At 29.0% G+C, this 16,676-nt stretch overlaps 2 protein-coding genes and 1 non-coding gene across 4 annotated transcripts in view; 1 reads left to right on the forward strand and 2 right to left on the reverse strand.

Moving 5' to 3' along the window:
* The window catches only part of LOC107442780 (zinc finger FYVE-type containing 26 spastizin), a 67,224-nt gene extending 63,225 nt beyond the window's left edge, over positions 1-3,999 (reverse strand). For both annotated transcript variants that reach the window (XM_043046278.2, XM_016056420.3), the window contains exons 1-3: positions 3,607-3,999; positions 1,808-1,886; positions 1,416-1,499 (exon numbers count right to left, since the gene is read on the reverse strand). In XM_043046278.2, coding sequence (XP_042902212.1) covers positions 1,416-1,499; positions 1,808-1,886; positions 3,607-3,794 — 351 coding nt within the window. In that variant the 5' untranslated portion in view covers positions 3,795-3,999. The remainder of the gene's footprint in view (positions 1-1,415; positions 1,500-1,807; positions 1,887-3,606) is intronic.
* LOC107442782 (NADH:ubiquinone oxidoreductase core subunit S3) lies at positions 3,939-5,085 on the forward strand. Its single transcript, XM_016056422.4, has one exon. It carries the CDS (start codon positions 4,190-4,192, stop codon positions 4,988-4,990), a length of 801 nt encoding a protein of 266 aa, XP_015911908.1. The 5' UTR covers positions 3,939-4,189; the 3' UTR covers positions 4,991-5,085.
* A 2,395-nt stretch (positions 5,086-7,480) lies between these two features.
* Positions 7,481-7,550, reverse strand: LOC122270110 (small nucleolar RNA SNORD113/SNORD114 family). Its single transcript, XR_006225609.1, has one exon. It is a non-coding gene; the product is annotated as a small nucleolar RNA SNORD113/SNORD114 family (small nucleolar RNA).
* Positions 7,551-16,676: the final 9,126 nt, after the last annotated feature.

The raw sequence follows: 16,676 nt of genomic DNA on the forward strand, positions 1-16,676 counted from the left end.
TTTTTGAGGCCACAGATTTTTGATGCTCCACGTTTAAAACCATCAAAAAATTTATGTGTCAAAAATGTGCTAATTTAAGTAATGTATTCATAAACTCCTGAGATCCAGACTCCGAGTTAATATTAGAAAATGACAAATTTAAATTGGAAACTTTACATTCTAGAAACCCAAACAAGGGTGAAATAATTAGATTTTTATAAAATTATTTCTAAGTCTGATAAATTTTGACAAGGGAAGTAGATGGTTGGTAAAATATTCTTACTCAGTGTCTACATATTTTGAAACAAAAATGATAAAATCGTAACTGTTTTCAAAATGTCTCTTCTTCTTTTTCTGGGTAATTATTTTATTTTGGCATTTCTAAATTTTACTAATTAGTCTTTCAATCATATTAATTGCAAACTAAGGTAGACAATGTTAAAGAGCACAAAAATATTATTATTATTATTAAAGTTGTCTACCTTAGTTTGTATTTTAGCACAAAGGTCGCCCACTTGTGTATTCATATTAATTGCAGTTCTACATTTGGAAACACTTTGTAAATGTGTACATAGCTGCCAACATGGATAGGAAAAAATCCAGTAGATTTTACAAAATAATATAAATTTAATGATAATTGTTGAATAATGTACTAAATATTTTACGCGTAGGGAATTTTAGGGATTTTTATAGTCATTAAAATAGGATAACTGCAATATTTTCCAGATATGATGGACATTAAACATACTAAAAATTTCATGTATTATGTTTACTCATAATTTCGAGTATTAATAGGCATTTAATTCATCAAATATAGTTAAAAGATTTTTTTAAATAATTTAAAAAGAGAGCTCTGAATAAAAATAAATTGAACATTTCAGAACAAAAAAAGTTTTGAACTGATTTCTATAAATGAGGTCAATACTTCATTATGTATCAGTAATACTTATTTAATTATTCAAGCAAGCAAGTAGTAATCTATACAAAAATTCTACATCAATAGGCATTTTTTTTTTTAGGAAGCTTATTCAATTTTAGAGAATTTTCTAAAATGTACAAAAACTAGGAGAATTTTAAATAAACCAGTAGACCAGAAGAAACTACCAAAATCCAGTAGTCTACTGGAAAATCCAGTAGAGTTAGCAGCTATGTGTGTATGAATAATGTTAGTTGAAATATAATTTTGCATACGTAAAAATTCATATTAAAACATCAATTCAAATAGAGGAAGAAATTCAGAAAAGAAAAAACATTATTAATATGTTATAATTTTACCTTATTGAATTTAAAAAGATAAAAAAATAAGTCACAACTAAGTTTCTACAAACTTTGCAAGTGAAAAATAATGCAAAACTAAACTATAACCTAAAAAAAGATTTAATTTGTTTGCAGTTATTTAATAAAGCACAGAAGTCAAAAATTATAAATAGACTTACTTTAATAACCTGCTTTGAGGTCCTGAATAAGGTTTCTAACAGTATGTTAAAATCTGCCTGATCTTTAAATTTCGATGACTCCTCCTGAAAAATGATTTTCAATTAAAGTTTTATGATAAACAATAACAATTACCAAAACATTTGAAATTACAAGTTGTAGTTTAATATAGGGAGTAGAAAAAAAATTATACACTGGAAGAAAATAGACTTGTTTTCTATTGATAGCTGCTACATTAAATTTTAAAAAAGGTTGATAATGAATTCTTCTAGGTCAGGGAGATTTAAAAAATTAATGAGATTTTTTTCTTGTGATTGAGATACTTAAGTTAAACATTTAGAAGAAGTGATTATCATTTCTAACCATTTATACAAAATAAGCAGAAAATACAAACCAAATGTCCTAAGTCGAAAAGTAACTGGCAAGCCCAAAAGGAAACGTAACTGGGACAAGGTGTAGTAGTCCAGCATTCTCTAGAGAATAGTTAAAATAGTTAGCAACTAAACAATACACTAGACACATGAAACTTATTTTAATAGTTATAGAAATTTGAGAATTCTACAAATGAAACTAATGGAAGGTTGTGGTAAAAAAAATCCTTTACTTCGTAGAAATTTCTACTTATATTTTCATACACAGAACTCAGTCTTTGATATAGGTGGATGAAATTGACACAGGAGAAGGTGTTCTGTTTGGATTCAGTAGATATTTAGGGAATTAGGATAAGTAAAATCTTATCTAATACCCTATTTAAAGACTAAATCGTTAATTTATTTATTTTATTTTGCCTACAAAACATTGATTTTACCTCTTTGATTGGTCTAGTTAATTGTATAATTTAGTAAATCAGCATCTGGATAAATTATGTTCGACTCAACTTTGTATATTTTTATTTTGTTATGATGTCTTAAGTAATCTGGTATCTAGTAATGATTTCTTCGGAGCCAGCCAGAATATACAAGTATATATTTTTTTTTTTTAGTAGTAGGTCAAATAATGTATAGAACAGTATAGGTTTTTAAAGTTAGTCACAAAAGGAAGTCTGTCACTAAACTTCTAGGGGAGAAAATAATAAGGCTAACAGATAGGTTAAGATTTATGGTAGAAATATATGGGCCAAGTTAGGTGCAAACCCATAAGACTTTCAATTATATTTTACAGAGCTATCTTTAAAAAGTTCAAAATGCTAAAAACTAATAATTTTTAGAAGTAGTAGCTCATATTCTCAACAATCTTAATTTCTCTATGCAGTTTCAACCTCAGTGACATAATCATGAGAGCATTGTTGCAGAATGTTACTGAGTTCTTGCAGAAAGATTTTTTTTATTTGGGATAGAAAACATTTTGGTTTTCTTTTCGGCAGAATTTTTTTGAAACATGCTTATCAGAAGATTGCCTTTCATATGCACAGAAGAGAGACGAAATGATTGTGATGTAGAAATGCTATAAATTTTTGCTTGGCTTTTAAAACCCTGATGTTTTTTATTGTGCGGTTATTACTATTGATGTTTCCATGATTTTTTTTAATTTTAAAAATACCGATATTATTATGACAAGCAAAATGTCAGGCAAACACTATCATCAGAAATTCATGATACGCCAAATCACTTAATTGTTTATCTACCTTAATAACACAATTCCAATGTTATGGTAACCCGAGAGTCTTGCGAATGAAAACTAAGCATATCATGGTCACCAGAAACGGGATTTTAGAGAGGTTGAGCAAAATTTGTGGACAAACCAATAGGCACCCGATTGCACACTTGAAAAGTATTATTATTTAAAAACTTTGAAAAAGATTTTAAAACATTACATTATTGGAACACTCTCTTCTAAGTGGGTATTATTAGTCACCAAGGCGTATAGCATAAATATATATTAATAGCAGAAGTTAGGAGAACATGCAATTTAATATTTCTCTAAAATTATAGTATTTACAATGAGGATATCAATTTCAGTATTAGATCAAGACCATGACAAAATATGAACACTTCGCTTAGAAACTCAAACACGACTAAATAGCTAATTTAAAAGAAATTGTCTTTCTTTTAAAAATAGACTGCACACAAAGGAATATTTAACTGCATGATTAGTAACTAAATCTAATATCTCTTTATGTTATTGTCACAATTTTATTATTACCAAGTACTTTAAAAATCTTAACGATCATATAAGTTATTTTTTTATAATTACCTTACTAAATAAGGATTCTTGGCGATAGTTTGAAGAGTTGTAAGAAGTTTTAATTTAGCATTTGACTTAGTATTGTAATTCTCAGATTTTATTAATGAAACAGCGAAAGCTCTTGCTAATTCCCACTGTCCCAAATAAACATGATTACAAAATTCTCTATACAAAAATTCACCCATTTTGATCGTCATCTATGTTTAATGAGTGAAGTTTCTTTCCAATGACATTTTTTGAAGATGACATAAGCATCCCACATTCTGCTCAGAACAGCACATGATAAGTTTGTTTTCGTAAACAACAGGTGCTGTTGCCAAATCAGAAAATTATGCAATGGATAAATCATAAAATTATGTGTCATCATAAAATTATATATTGGATTATTGTTTCTGTATTTAAATATTTTTTAATGCATGAAATAAATGATCTATTTCCCAAATTAAATAACATTCATACAGTTTCAAATATTTATTTGCTTTGCAGGGAATGGCAACACATTGTTCTCATTAACAACAACAATAACAACAAACTGTGAAGGGTAAATTTTGTATTAAATTATTTATTCACTGCGGCTGAATTAAAAACAATTATGTATTCTTCTTTGACTCGATTTATTCGACCCTTGAGGAATATTCGATCTTCTGTTCTGTTCCAAAGCAAGCCAACATTTGCCACCACTGCTCGTATTCTCCAAACTCCTGAAACTTCTAAAACTGAACACAAACCTACTATTAGACCAACGAATGATTTGAAAACCGCTCAACTCAGTGAATACGGAATCTTTATAGCTGAATGTCTGCCAAAATATGTACAAAAAGTACAAGTCGCTCTCGGCGATGAATTGGAAATTATGATTTCGCCTGAAGGTGTTATCCCTGTCCTAACATTTCTCAAAGATCATCACCTCGCACAGTTTGAATCCTTGGTAGATATTGCTGGTGTTGATATCCCTACTCGTGCATACAGATTTGAAGTTGTCTACAACTTGTTAAGTTTGCGTTACAATGCCAGAATTCGAGTTAAAACTTACACTGACGAACTTACACCAATTGATTCAATTTGTGGTATTTTCAAAGCAGCCAACTGGTATGAACGGGAAATTTGGGATATGTTTGGCATATATTTCAGTAATCATCCAGATTTAAGAAGAATTTTGACTGATTATGGATTTGAAGGGCACCCTTTTAGGAAAGATTTCCCTCTGAGTGGTTATGTTGAAGTTAGGTATGATGATGAAGCCAGACGTGTTGTCGTCGAACCATTAGAGTTGGCTCAAGAATTTAGGAAATTTGATTTAGTTGGACCTTGGGAACAGTTTCCTGCCTACTCAGCGGAGGCTGCTAATGTTCAAGAAGTACCATTACCCACTGAACCAGTTGAAAAAAAGTAGCTGCTTTAAATTTGTTTAATAAATTTTGAAAATTTTATTGTCTGATGCTTTCAAATTATATAGTTAAAAATTATGTAAATAAATTCAGAATAATAGTTTTATTCTTCTTTTTTATAACATTTTCTATTGCAATTATTTTGGAGGTATGTTTTTGTAAGCGATGGATTTTACAAATGCTATGATAGCATCTGTAATATGAGCTTCCAAGATCCTATGTAACATCTTGCATGCTCAATTACATTTCAAGTAATAATAGCACTACACCGAGCATAAGTAGGGTGAAAGTGTGGTGATATTTCCGTATCGTGATCTGTCGTGCCAACTACGATAGCCAAGGTGCCAAATTGATTTTAAACTTGCAAATTTTAAGAAAAATAACATGTAGATGTTTGCTCTAGGGTGGCTATGAATTATACCTTTCAAGCTGGTACCTTTCTGTGATGTTTTTTTTTAGTTTCTCTCGGGCCACTGCCCAGAAGTTTCCAAGACTTGGCGATTATTCTGCCACAGATCACGATACGGGAATCTCCCTGAAAGTGCTAAACCTCTTAGTTTATATCAAAGATTCTGATTCTATATTCTTGAACATCAAAATTAGCTTAGGTACCACAGAATTGTTCTTGAATAATGTGATTGGACATTCGGTTCTATATCACCCAAGTAGGTGCGGTCTGTATATCATTATCGTTTTATAACATTTAATGTCTAGTGTAACAGGAGTAGTAGAATGACACGCCTCGGACTTATTTTGGCCTTTCTAGCTAAAATATAAACTAAATATCAAAAGAAGAAAAAAATAGCTGAAATTTTTTTTTAAACTTTAAAAATTTGTTCTTTCTTGTATCTTCAGCTTATCTTTTATCATTGTAAATGAAGGTTTCAAGATAAGTTTTGTATAGTTAATTTATCAAGTATTGTAGCAACAGAGATTATTACCTTTTAAAATTTGTAAGCCTACCAAGTGCAGCATTTAAATATAAATATTTTATCAAATATTCTCCTGATAAATTTTAGAATTTCTTAACGTTGCAGATTAATATAGAGGTTCTGCTACTATAGTTATTTTATAATAACTTTTTATTTTATTTGTTACCATATTTTAACTATTACTATTATAAGAGTTGACAAATTTATAAATCATATTAATTTTTTGATGGAATGTTTATAATATTGCTATTTAAGTTATTGAAAATGGTGGGGAAAATCTTATTACTGCAAAAGATAATAAATTTAAAGATTTAATATGAAATAAAATAAAAGCATTACTTTATTATATGCTTCAAATTTGAGTACATGAAAGTGTCAGCGAGACTCATCTTGATATCTTTAAAAAAAAATTGAGATTTTTTAAGTTTTTTTTTTAATAACAAGTGAAGAAATAGATTATAGACTCAATAGGCATTGTTAACTGAAAGCTATAATAGGCAGAGTAGCTTTCAGCTAACAATGCATATTGAGTATCAACACTCTATAACCACAACGACTTTAAAATAACGTACAGATTTAGAGATAAAGTTAATAAACTAGTAACTTAAATTGCTATTTTATTAAGCAAATATGAACTATGTTATTAAATTACTGATTCCTAACGTAATTATTGATTCCTAACGTATATCATAATATTTTTCACCTTATAACTTTTAATTGCTAAATTCTGTTTATGTTGTTGTTGTAGTTCCTTTACGTCGCACTAGAGCTGCACAATGGGCTATTGGTGACGGTCTGGGAAACATCCCAGAGGATGATCCTAAGACATGCCTTCACAATTTTGATCCTTTGCAGAGGGTATGGCACCCCCGCTTTGGTAGCCTGACGATCTGCACGCGAAGTCGAGCCCTTTACGGTAGAACAGTTTAGTGAGGGCCAATACCGCACACCCTTGGTCCTACGAAGACTAATCAAAGTGGTCACCCACCTGCACACTGACTGCAGCCAGTGATGCTTGACTTCGGTGATCTGCTGGCATCAGTTCACTGCGTGACAAATTCTGTTTATGAGAAATAATATTAGAATAATCATGATAAGATGAGAGTGTTGAACTTGTGATTGCTTATCATAAGCAATAGTGCATTATAATTTTGGGAGATACCTAATTTTTAAGTAAATTTGGATGCCAAAATGATGGAAAAAGGTTTTGAACTTCTAAAAGTTATGTAAACATAGCACGTTTGGAGTTTAAGGTAAAATAAATTTTCTTGCTTTCTTTTGACTCGAAATCAGTTTCCGTACTTGTTATTAAATGTCAAAAAGTACATAAAGTAAAAATCTTACCTATTTTTAACCAATTAAGGACTTTAAAATAATTTGAAAAATTTTAACATAATTGAAGGGGAAAATATATTTTCTGTATTTTGCACTTCAATCGTTTTTTTTTCTTCCCTTCCCTGCTGGTCTTTGCAAAGTTAAGCTACAATGCATGATAATGTGGTATAATTTTTGTATATTACTTGTTTATCAAAAAGTAAATATGATTAATATTTAGTTTGAAAAAAAAAGATCAGAGTTCCAGAATTATTTATTAACTATAGCACAAAAACCTGCAGTCATCATCATTGTTCAATCAGTAGGGCTAAGTTCTACATGAATAATTCTCTGAGTGTTAGTCCCAATTGTTAATTTTTTTTTAAAATTTTCGGCTGCAAGTTTTTCTATATGATAAAACTGGTTTTCGCCTTATTCATTGGGAAGGTAGTGCATAAAAGAAAAATTTTAGTGCAATTTTACCCAAAGGTTCAGCATTTCATTGTTTAATCCACTGAGAGATTGCAACGCTTAAACATCCTTTCACCTTTTGTGTTTTCTTCCAAAACGCCTTGTTATTCAATGAGCAAGTAATGCATTGAGAATAAATATCTATAAAAACTTTCCAATTAGCGGAATGCTCATTTGGTTAAGATTTCTAATTAATTAACTTATTACCGAATTTTGTTTATAGAAGTATACAGATATACAATTATGTAAACCTACAGTGTATACAAAGATTGAAAGTTCCTTGCATAGTGTTAAAAAAAACTGCACTGAAAGAAATAACTTTCTTCCATTTGAAGAGAAAGGAATAGAAGACACTCTTTCTGAAAAATAAGATGTTAAAACAATTTTTAAAGATTTTATTATTACAATCTAGTTCATACAGCTTGTCCCAGAACATTCATACAGGACTAGCTTTAAGAGGAGATAGGGGATATCAGAAGGATTCAGATTTGCATAGGAACCCATGGTTGGAAACTTCTTTGTTCACTGCTAGGTGAAGTTTTTCACAAGAACATTGAAGAAAAAAGACCTGCATTGCCACAGTCATTTGTGCTGTCATCGTTTGCAGAGGAGTTTACAATGTTTTGCAAACACTGAGCTGTCAGATTTGCACACAATGTAGGGAAATGCACAAGCAGCAAAGAGATTGAATCATGAAAGTTACCCACAGAAATAAGCATCAGACCTCTACCTGATTGTGTAATGCATGCATCGCTAGCAGTGGTGGAAAATTTCAAACTTCTTTTGAGAGATTTTCACTTATCATCTACCACAGCGCTTGTAGTATCTTTACTGGATAAATATTTCAGATGCAGTGGTCTCACTCCTTTCCCATGACGTTTGTTTCTGACCATAGGTTGCTATGCAATTCTGAATCCTTGAGATGCCCCCTTTCTTCCCTTAAAATTTGTCCCAATAATCCTGGGAAATCTTGCATAATAATATTAAATTTCAATATATTTAATGTGTTATTTTTAATAAGTAAAAATTTCGTAAGAAATAAAAATAACTTTAGTTTTTCAATATTTTTTGTCAAAGAGTAAAATGAAATCTAGTTTTATAATTATATAAATAACCTAATATATTATAATCAAGTATACTAGTATTAATTTATCTTACTAAGTTTAAAATTACATTACTCTGCATATAAACTACTACAAATAAATATTGAATTCATAATCGTAAGTAGTGTAAATTTTTATAACAGAATTCTGTTAAGTTTGAATCATTAAATTGACACACACTAATATGTAATATGACATATAGAATTTAAAATTCTGCATAAAACTAAAATAATGTGAATTTTTTTTTTTAAATAGTAGTTATAGTTGTGAAAAACATTTTACTTTCTGATACTATATTTCTTTTTATAATATTTATTGCTAAATAATTGTATGGTCATTTTTAGTTAATTTAATTTTGTCTAGTTTCTTCCTTTTTGTTCAGTTTTAAGCAGGTTCTGGAAGAAATAGGTTCATATTGGTTAAAATATCAATCCTAGGTGTATGGTCTTGAAAATATAGGCATTTCTTTTAAGGTGTTCTTTTAAGCTCTTTTGTGAAGGAAAATAAAAAAAGCCACTGTTGGAGTATGCATTAAAATCAAACTAAAGCTTAAATTTAATGATTTTGACTTGCTCAAAAGTAATAACTTAAATTAATTAGAAAATTAATTTAAGTTAACTTAAATTAATTAGAAAATTGTATGACTTAAAATAAAATAAAATTTTTTCTTGAGGTTTTCCCTCCCCTATTAAAATAATTAAAAATAATGTTTATTGAAATTATAATATTAATGCTTATTGAATAATGTTTAATGAATTTTGTTTATTTTTATGAGTCCATTAGAACATTAGAGTAACTTTTTAAGCAATAAAAGTTAAATCACGGAAATTATCAGTTTCCACAACACTCTGGATTTTTTTTTCATTTTGAAACTTTGTGCTATTTTCTTAATTAATATAGAACATTCTGGTTAAAAATGGACAAAATTTAACTTGTCATAAATAAACTCACAGCACCTGTACAAATCATAAGTTTATTTTCAAAAAATATTATTTCTCATGATGTAGAAGAAATCTTGAAACAAAGGGATTTTTTTTGTTATACAAATATTCACAATGATTTAAAAATAATAAAATTTGGAAAAAAGGAAAAAAATTTGAAAATTTGCTCAGCAGCTAGGAGCATTTAAAGAATTCACTCCTCGCTGTGCCTGCATTGTTTCACAATTTTGTTTGGTAGTCAACCTTGTACGAAAAACTGTAGTATAGTGTAAATAGCATTAACTTTTTATAATGATGCTGGCTGCTTGCTTAGCTGTTCTTATGCAGTTCTCAAATTGTTCTGAAATAATAAAATTTTTTTCAATTTCAATAATTCTGAAAATTTTGTTTTGAGTGGCTAAGACTGTGAAACAGTTAAAGAAGATCTATTCCCGCTTGTCTGTGTCGGTTTGTGTGTGATGCTTTTTTGTTATACACTGGTGGACAAAATTAAGAGATGGAAAGCATTTTCGCACATGCAAGATACCCGCACACCGTTCCATGTGTTTGACAATGGTTCCGTGAATGCCCAGAGGTACAGGCAGGAGAGGTCTTAGAGCCCTATGTGCGTCTTTTCAGGGGCGCTGTTGGCCCTGAGTTCATTTTTACGGACGACAATGCGCGACCACATAGGGCTCTCATGGTTGATGAGTATCTGGAAAGCGAGGATATTCAACGAATGGATTGGCCAGCCAAATCCCCTGACCTGAATCATATTGAACATGCTTGGGATGCTCTTGGGAGAGCTATTGCGATGCGCCAACCTCCCCCCAGAACTATTCTGGAATTAAAAATTGCTCTGGTGGAATACTTCAGAGCCATATTGATGAGGAAAAAAAAAGAATTATTAAAAAAAATTAATTGATTTAAAATAAAGGAAAACATACTCAGTTGTGGATTCTTTTTCTTAACACCCTTGGGGCTTTTGCAACCATCGGCTCTCTATCTCCAGTTCTTGACTTCTAAAATCCTAACGTTCTTCTTCATCTGGTTCATCTATTTCAGTTTTGGCCTGCTTCTTTTCTCTTATTAAGTTTTACTTTCATAATTTTATTTTGCATGTCTGTTTTTTATTTTTTAAATTTCTTCTACATATCCACCTATTGTATTATTTTATTGTTCTTATAAAAATCTCGCAAAATCTTAATTTTCAATAAAATTTTCAATTCCATTTTTCTATCTTTTCCTTCACCTCTTTCCTTCTCCTTCTATTAGGTTCATAGGTTCCATAGATTTTCTTATAATTCTGTATTCGAAATTTCTCCCCTTTTCTTTACTACGTTCAAGAATTTGACCTCTGTTGCTCAAGACAGATCCCTCAGATCTGCGGGGAAAGTATTATCGACGATGTCCACTTTGTCAATGTTAGCATGCAAGAAAGCAATAAAGGAAAATGATTATATAGTTTTTCACTTTTCTGTATTGATACCAGAAATATGTAAAAAGGTCTCTCATTTTGCCTTTTTTCGTATTAAATTTTTTCACTAAACTGGAGAAAAATATATTTTCCAAAAATAATAATAATTTTAAACTTGCATAACTATATAAATTTTGAGTCGTTAATATTGACTTTTTGACAGTGAAATGGAAACTTGTCTTAATAGTGGAATTTTATAATAGCCGCACTGGTTACATCAGATTTTTAGTATACTTAGAATGAAAACATTGAAAAAAAAAAGCAATCACAAAAATATGCACACTAAGGCCTTAAGTAACGTAATATTTATATCAGGAAAAACGAAAATCGCTATAGAAACGGAACGAAACGGTTGAGAAGAGCATTCCATCGTTTTTTAATTCTCTATAAAAATGTTCATATTATATATATATAAAGGTTGGTGTTATAATAAAACTATCTCAGTCTGACATTAGGTATTTTTATGTAAAACTTCTAATTTTTCTGTATATTTTCCGGAATTTTATGAAAAATAAGCATGATGAGTAAAATAATTTTTTTAAAATTATACACTGAAAAATGTGGAATTTTAAGTACGAGGTATGTAAAAAAATTCACTCTTAAAACTTTTTTTGGAAGTAATTCTTGTTTCCAGTGTGTAATTTTGTTTTTTTATTATTTATTACTACAGGCGTTTTACATTTTTTGCTTACAAATCAACTACTATATAATAAAAATACAACTACTATATATTTTTTATAATAGTTTTTTTATGTATCGTTTTAAATAGCAGACATCTTTGTGGTTTGTTTGATATATTTTTATCTTTTTATACGGTACTTTTTTTTAATTTAAAATTTTCGCTTGAACAAAAAACTTTTAAAGTGAGTAGGCCGGGATAGCCTGGTCGGTAGGGCGCTGGACCCATGTCCGAGAGTTCGTGGGTTCGAACCCCGCTGGCTGAAGACTCCCCGTGTAGTAAATGGTGAATGATGCACGTTAAATCGGTCGAGTCGCAAAGTCCACCATGTCCCCATAACAAATCAATACCTCTGGGGTTACTGGATTGGAGATCGACCGTTCTCTGATTCAGGTCAAAATTACGATCTGTGGATGAGTGAATGAGTCCACCCTATAAAACGGACTATGACGTGTGTGTGGCTGAAGATGAATTCTTGGCCATAGGATGGAGCCACTGAAAAACAAGAAACGCGCTCTCTGCCTTGATATTTGCTCGGTTTCACCAAGCAGGTTTGCCCATGTGGCAAGTCGCATTAGAAACAACAGCAACAACAACTTTTAAAGTGCCATAAGTGAAAATCAGTAAAAGGTTTGATATTTCGATATTCAGTTCAGTACTTAAATCAGACTAAACTTGTTTGACAGTTTTCGTAAAAATTCAAAAGAAATAATTTTATTCAGTTTTTTTTTTGAATGACTCCTATTCTCAAAAGTTCCTAGCACAATATTTTGCTTCGTTTAGCTGAAAATATCAAACTTCTAAAAGCTGCCAAAATTTTGCCTAATCAAGTGCTTTTAGGCTTAAAATATCGTTTGATGATAAATGGATGATATGGGAAGCTCAAGTAAATAAATATATACATTAAAATAAACCAAGAAGTTACGATAATTTTAAGAAGCTGACAAAGAGCTGCTTCCTAATGAATATCAAGTATTTGATAGAATTTTTCTGTTGATAAAATTACTGTTTGAAAAAAATTGCTTTATTTCTGGCTTCTACAAAGCACAAATTAAAAGGTTTAAAGTTTCGATACGCGGTTTAGTGCTTATCATAAAACAACATGGACACAAAAAGAGAAGAATGTTCTTTGACTGCTTTAGTAAAAACTCTAAGCAATTGTTTTAATTTACTTTCTTTTTTAATTCTCTAGAACAATTCTTATTCTTAAAAAAATCTAAGAAACATTATTTTATTTCCTGCAACTGAAAACACCGAACTTGTAAGAGCTGTCTTATCTCTGCCCAATTATAAGTTTTTCGGATAGAAATATCGTTTGCTGTTGTACCGTATATGGTAGTAAAAGAAATTTAAATAGATAAATGAAGAACAAAGAACTGAAGATATTTTTACGAACTAAATGCTCTCGTGCATTGTAAGTCTCTCTGTTCTGTATGTAAAAATAGTTTATGAAAATGGCAACATTCACTTTTATTTTTTTTGTAATTACAATTAGTTTAAAAGAAAAATTATAATATTTTAGCAGTTATTAGGTAAGTGCTTTGATGAGTTATTAAGCAAATTAAGTATAATTAAAATAATTCTTTTTCAAGCATTATTTTAATAAATTATCTTTAATTTGCGTCAAGTAATAACAAATACATGACAGAAATAATTTAAAATAGTCTTTCGTTTAATGAGTTAAAGATCTCATTAGAAGTTTTTATGCAATCTTAGTTATAAGATATATAATTGTAGTTTTTAGGCAAAGGGCTAATTAAAGAACATTTCATAATATTTTTTTTTCTTTAGTATTTATTGGCATAAGTTGTTTTAAGTATTCAGTATTTCAGTTTCGTAAGTTCTTATGTTTCTTAATTTTAAAGTATTAGTTTATTTACTATAAAAATTTATTTTATGCTTACTTATTTTTGGAGTACTTGCTAATATAATTAATCATGATAATTTTAAGAATTAAAATTTATGTTTTTTATGATTTAATTTAAAAAAAAACATTTGATAGGGAGTCAATAAAATTAATAATAATTAGTCATAAATAATAAGTATATAATTTTTTTTTTTAAATTTTAGTTATCATTGCAGGATAATTTTTGTTAAAAATATTTTCTTTTGTTTTAAGTTAAAGTTATTTTGATTATCTTACGGTATCACAAGTTTATTTGAATTGGAGTCAAAGCATTTTTAATAATGACCACAATGTGGCTAGCCTTTCAAAAATTTAAAATTTCGAATGAAATTGAAAAAAAAAAATAATAGCTGTCATCAGTAATGTAAGGTATTTCTTTTGAAGCATTTCTCAAAATTACAAGGTTAATTTCAAGAAAACATTACACGGTTAATTTTTTAAATTAAGAAAAATTTTAAAAAACAAGTGTGAAATAATTTAATTTTTAGAATAGAGATGTCTTGACATCACTTACCTGTACTTGCAATCCATCAATAATCAATCAGTTACAGTTGCAACCAATAGAAATACTTTTCTGTTGATATATGAATACGAATCGTCCAATAAGAACAGTGCAAACGGAAATTTTTTGAACGATAGTGGAATGCTAATCTAGTTCAGTCTTTGGACATCATAAAATATTCATAATCTTTCCATATTAAAGAAAGTAATACGGAAACGCTCACGGGATGCATTTTCGACGAAAACTTTGATGATTGGTAGACAGTTTTGTACTCACCATTTGTTATTTCTTCGTTTATTTATTGTTCTTGTCGTCCTGTGGCCGGTAGCAACCGCTAATTTTGCCTTACAAAAGAGGAGGCTAGTTTGGATATTGCTAATGTGGATAGCTGGAATAATTCTGTTAATTATAAATCGAAATTTCTCTAAAAAAATTTCAGATTCACAAGACTGTTTTACTCTTTCATATGTATTTGCATGTCAATACATTAAATTAAGTTGTAAATTGTGAAACATTGTTATGGGGGAAAATTAAATTTTGAACTCTATTTTAGACTATTTTCATTTTTTGTTTTAAATGATAAGAGATATTATGTTATCAATGAATATGCTATTACAAATTTAAAAATTCACTTTTCAGAAAAAATTAATAAGTGGTGGCAAATGTTTCATGAGGCTGTTAGAAATTTTGAAAATTTTAATTTCAATTTTACTTTCGGAATTAAATTAGTCTGTTTTAACAGCTAGATATATTTCTTTTGTTTTAAAAAATATTTCTGTAAATGGAAATTAGGAAAAATAATTTACCTTTTCAATCTTTCTCTTCCACTTTGTAAAATTTTCTCGATTGTGTGCCACCATTTCTGATCAACCAATCAATAACAAGATTAAATAAATAAATTACTCCACAAGGCTAGTGTGGACACATAGTTCCGGGGCTACTATGAGTCAGGGTTCGTTGCGTCCCTCGTAGGGGTAAATTTTTAAAAGTATTTTTATAAATTCGTGCCCACCACTACCTTTAATTTTTCCAAATTAACATACCTAGTAACAAAATCATATTTTTTGTATTTTTTATTTTAAATTAGAAGCTCACAAAAATTAATTTTTAATACTATTATTACAAATATTGTCAACAATTATTAGTTTTTTAAGGACAGTTCGAGTCGTGTTATGGACTCATCTATATAAAGCTTATATGTATTTTTGTACTGTAAAAATTGAGCCCTGCTATAGTCATATGGATGTAAAGCTTAGATTTATTTATGAATGTAAAGCTTAAATTTGCTAAAGAGAAGGTTTTTTTAAAAGTTTTTTTTTCAAAAGGTTTATTACTTACATAATTTTATTATTTTTTAATATCAGTTCTAACATCAATCCATCCAAAAAATAATTTGTAGTTCGTTTACATAATTAATATAACTAAAACCATTCTCTCAGTTAACATTTAATATTAATTTGTCAAACTTTTCCATAAAGGGAGAAAATTCCATTTATAAAGGATAAATATAAAGGGAGAAAATTCCATTTAATATTTGTATACTAAATAAATATTAAAATGGATTTTTAATATGATTGTTTGTCTTTCCAGCTAATGTTTATATAGGTGGAATCTAGTTTGGTTTTTAATTATAAATTGATATTTATTTAGCTTAATATTATTCAAAATAAACAATGTTACTATATTTATTTATTCAGGAATGCACATTTTAGATTAATATTAGTTCCTGTTTCATTTTCCTTGCTTTTTCATTAGTGAAAATAAATTGAATAACTATTTTTATGACTTGTCACACAAGTCCCATGTCATGGAGTCAAGAATAATTAAAAAAATATTATTGAAAAGTTCACATTAGCTATTTAGCATTCAAAATGAAGGCAAGAGTTCAAATTTTAATTAAGGAACTGCTAGATAAATGTTTATAACTATGCTTAATAAACTTTTTAGACACATTTATTAAAATTGTTCACACACACTTTTCCTCTTTCTTATTAGTTATCAATAAAAGGAAAACAAGACGTAATCATTTATATATAATAAAGTTATAAAAGCATAAAAGCTATTGTCACTTCTAAAACTGAAACAACAGCTTTCTGAAATTGGAAATCAAATGAAATTTCTCAAATTACACGAAATCAATATACAAAGAATAGAAATTGACATATGATTAGCGTAGAACATCGAAGACTGGTTATTGTAATGGAGCTCGAAGTATTAATTTTAATTCTAATTACATTTAGTTCATTTGGTATATTATAACTGACATAGATTCTCAAAACGCAACAGCATTAAGAGATGTTAATCAGATTAATTCAAAAGAGTAGTTTTCAATTATATTTATTGATTGGTGTTTAATATTCTTCACACAACAAGTAATGAAAAGGAAA

This window comes from Parasteatoda tepidariorum, chromosome 8, assembly GCF_043381705.1.
Source record: "Parasteatoda tepidariorum isolate YZ-2023 chromosome 8, CAS_Ptep_4.0, whole genome shotgun sequence".
Taxonomy (NCBI): Eukaryota; Metazoa; Arthropoda; class Arachnida; order Araneae; family Theridiidae; genus Parasteatoda; species Parasteatoda tepidariorum.